We start from the raw sequence: 7,293 nt of genomic DNA, 5'->3' as shown, positions 1-7,293 counted from the left end.
CCCTTTTCATAAATTTATGGCTGGGATGCCGCCATTTATACCAAAATAGATACTCCCCTTCATAGATTTATCTGCACCTTACCTGAATTAGAAGAAGAAAAAGAGACGGGAACAGATCAATGGCTGAGGCTGCAGTGAGTTTTTTGGTGGAGAAACTTGGTGCTCTGATAGTTCAAGAAGCCATCAATTTGCATGAAGGCAGAGAGCAAGTGGAGTGGTTGAAAAGAGAACTGGAGAGAATGCAGTGCTTCTTAAAGGATGCAGATGCAAAGAAGAATGAGGGAGGGGATAACAGAGTCAAGCACTGGGTCACTGAGATGAGAGACCTTGCTTTTGAAGCTGAGGACATTATTGACACTTTCATGTATTTCAAGCTCCGAAGACAACAGCCTGGTTGCATGGGTTTCATGAAGAGGTATGTTTTACAAACACCAAGTTGTTTACATTAGAATGACACTTATCTCATATTTTTTTTTTTAGGAATACTTCTATGAAAAACACCTAATTTTATAACTTTGAAAAAATTACTTATTTTCTGAATTCAACACTAATAAATTAAAAATATATATATATATATATATATATATACAATGGTATGCTTTTTATTTCTTTAGTCAAAGATTTTTAGGTGATCTAACCTGGTTTTAGTTTTATAGATCTAATTTTTAGTATTTAGATTGACTTATAGAAAATATATAACTAGTGAAATTGTTTTTTGAAAATTTATTAGGTCGGTGTTTTTAGAATAGACTTTTCATAGAGTTTTGAAATCGGATACTGGGTTATTTTTTCTTGGATGAAAATGTCTTGCTAGACTTGCATATGGTACATGATGACCTATTCTCAATTTCTTTCCCACATTCTCATGAGTTTTTAATCTAAGCTTAAAATAACTAAAATTAATTGAAAGTATAGGATGAGTAAGATGAATATCTCAAACTTTAGAGTCCTTAAATTTCTCTAAATTATTTGATCAAATGAAATTCGACTATAGATGCATTAAAAAAAAAAATTGGAGCAAATCGGTATAAGAAATAACTATGATTTTTCTCCAGGTTTGTATTTATATTTCATGAATTGGTCAGTAGACACAAGGTTCATGTGGATGTTGAAAGGGTAAAAACTAAGTTGCATGAGCTATCTCGAAGTAGAGAAGTATATGGCATTTCTAATATAGGTGAAACAATTGGCACAACTAGTCAGCCTAGAAGTCAAAATGTGATCCCTATATTGCCTCAACTGAGAGATGACATTGATATGGTTGGCTTTGATGATGAGAAGAAAAAGATTGTGCTAGAGTTGGTTGACAAAAGCAATGCAAATCGATCAGTGATCTCTATTGTGGGTATGGGTGGTCTGGGAAAGACCACACTTGCTAAATCTGTTTATAATGATCTTGAAGTCAAGAGAAGTTTTAATATATTTGCATGGGTAATCATATCTCAACAATATACTATCCATGAGATTTTGAAGGGAATCTCATCAGAAATTTCAGTTACTCCATCAACAGATACAATCCGAGACCTTTCAGTTGCTATTTCTGAAAAGTTGCAGAATGGTAAGTACTTGATTGTTCTTGATGATGTTTGGCAAGAAGATGCATGGACTGAATCACAAAAGATATTTCCAGATGTTAATAATGGAAGCAGAGTTATTATCACCACTCGCTTCGTAAATGTTGCTAATATTGCAAATCCTACCATCAAACCACATGAATTGCGTTGCTTAGATGAAAGGGAGAGTCGGGAGTTGTTTCTTCGCAAGGTCTTCCCAAATCAAAATACTGAAACATGTTGCCCAACATATTTGGTTGATTATGCTCATCAACTTGTTCAGAGGTGTGGAGGTCTACCACTAGCACTAGTAGTTCTTGGAGGACTTGTCTCAACCAAACCGCAAACCCAAGATGCATGGCATAAAGTTGTTGACAGCATGAAAGGGCAATTTGTGGAAGGTGGAAAAAAGTGTTTAGAAATACTTGCATTGAGCTATAATGATTTGTCATATTACTTGAAATCGTGTTTTTTGTACTTTGGTTGCTTCAAAGAGGACGCCAAAATTCCTACAAAAGAAATAATTAGATTGTGGTTAGCAGAAGGTTTCTTACCAACAAATAATGGTACAACCACAAAAGAAATTGGATTTGATTGTCTGGAGGAGTTGGCACAACGATGTTTGATCCAAGTTACTGAGCGGGAATATGATGGTAGTGCAAAGTATTGCCGAATCCATGATCTCTTGCGTGACATGTGCATTTCAGAAGCCAAAGAGAGCATATTTCTTAAACTCTACAAGAATGACACTGAAGATTGTACGACAACGGCAAATGCAGCCCGACGACTGATCATATTTAATGAGATTGAGACTCTAAACTATTCTAACTCAAAGTTGCGGGGTCTATTCTACAACGATTTATATGATGATTATACTCCAACTTTCAAAGCTCTGAAAGGACAGCTTGGCAGATTTAAATTATTAAGAGTGCTTTGCTTGAAAACTAGGATTACGCCAAAATCAAAATTTCTAAGTGAAATCAAATCATTAATTCATTTAAGATATCTTGAGTTGCATGAATGTGATCTGAAGGGAATTCTATCCTGGATTGGTCATCTCTATAATCTCCAGACTTTTATTCTAAATTCTGGAAGGTTATTAAATACTGGAAGCTTAGAAAAGATACCAGATTCACTCTGGACAATTGGCAATCTCAGGCATGTTTATCTACAAAGTACACCAAGGGTTCCTCCAAATATGGGAAATAATGTACCAAAGAATTTGCAGACTTTAAGAAGGGTAAATGCTGGATCATGGATAGGGAAAACACTTCCAAAGCTCACAAACCTATGCGAATTAAGCATAGAAGAAGTCTCTAATGATCATGCCGATGCCCTATCTTCATCACTCTCGAAATTGGGTCGTCTTGCCTCCTTAGCTATAGATGGAAATGAAATTCCTTCGGACAACATCATTACAGCCTTTTCCAATCAACATTGCCTCAAGAAATTGCGTCTCAATGGAAGTTTGAACAGCAAACAACTTCCACACAATGATGTATTTCCTCAACAACTAGTGGAACTACGTTTGCTAGGTTCTGGATTGGAGCAAGACCCAATGGCAACACTAGAGAAGCTGCCATGTCTCAAATATCTAAAACTCTTTAGTGCATATAGAGGCAAACAGATGATATGTTCGGCAACAGGTTTCCCTCAACTGTTATCCTTGGAAATTCAGCATCTTAATGAACTTGAGGAGTGGAAGATAGAGGAGAAGGCAATGTCATGCCTCAAGTCTTTGGAAATCTACAGATGTATTAGGTTGAAGATGATTCCGGAAGGACTGAAGAATGTGCCACTTGATCAATTGAAGTTATTTGTTATGCCTGAAGAATTTAAAACTAGGATTAAGGAGAATACAGGAGAAGACTGGTACAAGATACAACATGTGCCCAACACTCCATTTATCCTAATTAAAGAGAATACAGGAGAAGACTGGTACAAGATACAACATGTGCCCAACATCTCCATTCATTAATAATATTAAGTGAGTTCCATCCTTTATTTAATTATTTGGTATAACTTTGATTTTTTGCTATGATTTCATCTTAATTAGAAATAACTCTCTCTCATCTTTTGATATTTCAACATATGCAGCGGCGCTATGGATAATATGTTCAATTGTTAGCTGCCTTCAAAAGGTAAGTCTTAATGTTTTGTTAATTTTTATTTACTATGTTTTGTTATCAAGGAATTATCAAAATATCAAAAAGCAAAAAAGTACATACATGGATTATTTGTATAGGAGTGGCGTGCGTGAGGAGTGCTTTTGGACTTCAAAGGAGCTCCATATTAAGTCAGAAAGCAAGGAATCATGCATTAAGTTTCTTATATATGAACTCTACTTCAATTGATGTGATGTTTGTGTGGATGTCTGTGATTTTATTTATGTAATTTTGTATGGGTTTGATATTTTGTGGTTATATACCCAGACATATATGTTTGTATTTGTGATTTTATTTTGTAATGTAATGTAATTGGGTTTGATACTCTGTCATTTTATATCTATTTAAGTGTGTGACAATGCATTCTGCTAGTATTATTATGACAATTTATAAATTATTGTTTCCATAAATTTTAATACAATGGTTTTTTTGTTTTTTTAGCAATGTATAATATATGGTGTTGTCTAATATCAGAATTAACGCAACATGATAATTTTTTTCCGATTTTCCAACGCAAAAGTGCAAGTTGAAAAGGTAATAATTTTCATTCATTCATCTCAAAATTTTAGAATCTGTTTTATAAAATTAAATTTCCATTTATTTCAAAATTGTTATATGTAACAAAGGGTAACATTTAGAATGACATTTAATTTTATGGAAAAAAATATATAAATTCATATAAAAACAAAATAAAGAGTGTCATCCGCTCATTGTCAAGCATGGAAGATTTGATCTACTTAACCAATGAATTGGGGTCAATAATAAAATATTATAATAATATATTATAATAATTAATAATGAGCATAATTATAACATAAAAACAAGTACTTAAAATTTGATATTTAAATCGATAAATGGCTATTTATACATTAATATTTTCTAATTATGCCCATTTATTTTCTCGATTTTTGAATTAATTATCAACTTAATATATTAATATATAATTGTTGAACATCCCTTAGTGATTTGTATTTATTTATTGGTTCATTTCGTTAGACTAGATAGGAAATTACTTATCCTTTTATATGGATGATAAATTTTATCCATTAGCTTACTGATCTCAATACCAATTTTTGTTTTTTTAAATATTTATTTTTTATATTTTTTATTTAGTTGGAATATTTTTATTTTTATAATTTATAATGAAATTACACTCATATTATTTTATTTTCTTAAGTAAAATGAAGTATCTGTAAAGTGTTTATCATAACATATTAATGAATTTTATTTTTAAATCTAATTTAGTTAATTTTTGTTGTTATATTTATGAAGAATATATATATATATATATATATATATATATATATATATATATATATATATATATATTAATTATATTTATTAATTATAAATTGAAAATAAATATTAATAAGCATATATGATTGTGTGGTTTTAATGAAAAATAATAAGTATTAAGTATTATCAAAAATAAATCCTAGCATTATGACTCAGTTGACCCATCCGAATCAACTGGTTCACGGTCAAACCGGCTAGATCACAGGCTTAGCATCTAGTTTTTTCATGCCCGGTTCAATAGGGTATGCCTGGACGGCGGACCAGCCATGTATAATAGTAAGGAGACAAATATCAACTAACAAACTACACTAGAATATATGGGTAAGAAAAAGTAACTTTTACTTATAAATTTTGAATTTAATAATATGATTACCAGCATGTAATCGGATTCTTCTACAAGTGCTTCAACTCCTTAAAAAAAAAAATTCACTTAAAAACGATGATAATTGGATGACCATCCAATCGAGAACTGATTGTAATGTCGAGGGTTTTGATTTATTTATAGTTTTACACATGACCAACTGGATAATAAGTCTTTTAATTTGGACCGATGGACCTTAAAATTAAGTCCCCCATTAATGACTAAAGCATTTAAACAAAGGCTTGTTTGATGATGAAAAGGGTTGTCGAGTATATATATTTATATAATTTTATATGAAAATTTAATATATTCAAATGACTTGTATACCTCATGTTGAAGTGGGTAATTGCTAATAAGACATTGTAGACGTTGTATTTACTAATCCACCCTTCTTTTTCCTATTAATTTGAAAAACCTATTAAAATATTTATTTATCTTAAAGTTTTAATTTTTTTCCCTAGATGGATGAAGAAAAAACAGTGAAGGTCCTTTGGTCTTTTTATTAAAAAGTTAATTAGTTTTTTAGAATAAAAATAAATAAGTTAAAAACAATGTTTAATACACATGTTTATATGAGTGAGCAAATGAAAGCCCTTTTATTAAAACTACCTTAAAATCGAATTTATGTGATTTAGAAAATAATAACAAATAATAAGAAAGGTTTAAATAATAAATCATGCATATAGCATTGGCGCCGTTTATCATTTAATTGAGTGTTTAATATCTTTATTTAACTATTTTAAAATTAATATACAAAATAATTTTAATATTTATTAAAGTATTGCACCTATATGAAGATTTGCACAAATGAAAATCAATCTGTGTCAGGTCCTAAAAAATAAAGCTTCATATTATTATCATTATGGGACATATATAGGACATGGAGATAAGAGGACAACTTATGTTCAAACTATTTATTGATGTGCCCTCATGCCCTTTGCAATGGTGCTTGCATTTTTTAATTTGCAATTATGGTAGTATGCGTGCCATCAAATAAAACTTAATTTTGTTTTCGTTCTCAACTAAATTAATTCTACCTTGTTATCTTTCTTGTTTTGTGTTCCAAAGCCCAAATTATGTTCTTTTTAAAAAGGCTTGTCTATACATAATACTATTAACAAGGTTATCTATAAATTATATATAAACAAGTTATACCAAATTAAATAAACTATATTTAATTACATTCCAAGTGAGAAATAAACTCTCTTTAATTATAGCTAATTATTTTAAAATTATACTCCTTATAGTCAATTAGAAACCTAAAAGGCTAAGTTTTGGTTATGTTTACTATCTAGAAATTATGCAATGATATGCTATTGTGCCAACTTGTCGGAACATATATTTTATCATTAAGAGTAACAAACTCGAAACAATCAATCAACAACTAAATCAAAAATAAAAATAATAATGCAAAACATAATGATAAATATTTATATGAAAAATCTTAAAACTATTGACTTGAGTAAAAGATTTTACCAATCTTTTGGAAGAGATTGCAAATGTGAGTTCTAATAAGTACTTCCAATAACCTCAAGCTACTTATTAAACAAGAGATGGGCAAAAGTATTTATAGGCTTTATTCAAAACTCTAATCTTTATTGTATTCAAAAGTTTAATAATAATGGCACTTAAAACACTAACTCTTAATTGGACATAAGTAATAGTTTTGATAGAGCTCAAATCAAACTCAATATAAACCTATTGAAGATGCAACTCCTTTGTCAATTTTAATTATTTAAAAAATAAAAGAAGAAGAAGAATGCATCAAAACTTATAAAGAGATTTTCCATTTGATTCACCAACCAACTTCAATCACTTTCCAAACTCTTTAATGGATTCTATTTTTAATATTGAAGATCTTTCTTTCGGCCTGAATTAATATTAGTCTTAAAAGCTTCATCTTTACTTAATCAATCTT

The 7,293-nt window shown here is 30.2% G+C and overlaps 1 protein-coding gene across 1 annotated transcript; it reads left to right on the top strand.

The window, feature by feature from the left end:
* LOC120254748 (disease resistance protein RPP8-like) lies at positions 1–4,050 on the top strand. Its single transcript, XM_039262785.1, has 4 exons — positions 1–415; positions 1,056–3,540; positions 3,651–3,694; positions 3,799–4,050. The coding sequence occupies exons 1-2, from the start codon at positions 120–122 to the stop codon at positions 3,529–3,531; spliced, it is 2,772 nt and encodes a 923-aa protein (XP_039118719.1). The 5' UTR covers positions 1–119; the 3' UTR covers positions 3,532–3,540; positions 3,651–3,694; positions 3,799–4,050.
* Positions 4,051–7,293: the final 3,243 nt, after the last annotated feature.

The sequence above is a fragment of the Dioscorea cayenensis genome, unplaced genomic scaffold (genome assembly GCF_009730915.1).
Source record: "Dioscorea cayenensis subsp. rotundata cultivar TDr96_F1 unplaced genomic scaffold, TDr96_F1_v2_PseudoChromosome.rev07_lg8_w22 25.fasta BLBR01000610.1, whole genome shotgun sequence".
Classification (NCBI taxonomy): domain Eukaryota; kingdom Viridiplantae; phylum Streptophyta; class Magnoliopsida; order Dioscoreales; family Dioscoreaceae; genus Dioscorea; species Dioscorea cayenensis.
This window is presented reverse-complemented; position numbering and strand designations above follow the sequence as displayed.

What these genes read in the sequence shown, in the direction of transcription:
- LOC120254748 (XM_039262785.1), top strand. Translation starts at nt 120, where the DNA reads ATGGCTGAGGCTGCAGTGAGTTTTTTGGTGGAGAAACTTGGTGCTCTG. An exon ending in TGCATGGGTTTCATGAAGAG is followed by an intron (nt 416 to 1,055) that starts GTATGTTTTACA and finishes ATTTTTCTCCAG; the next exon opens with GTTTGTATTTATATTTCATG.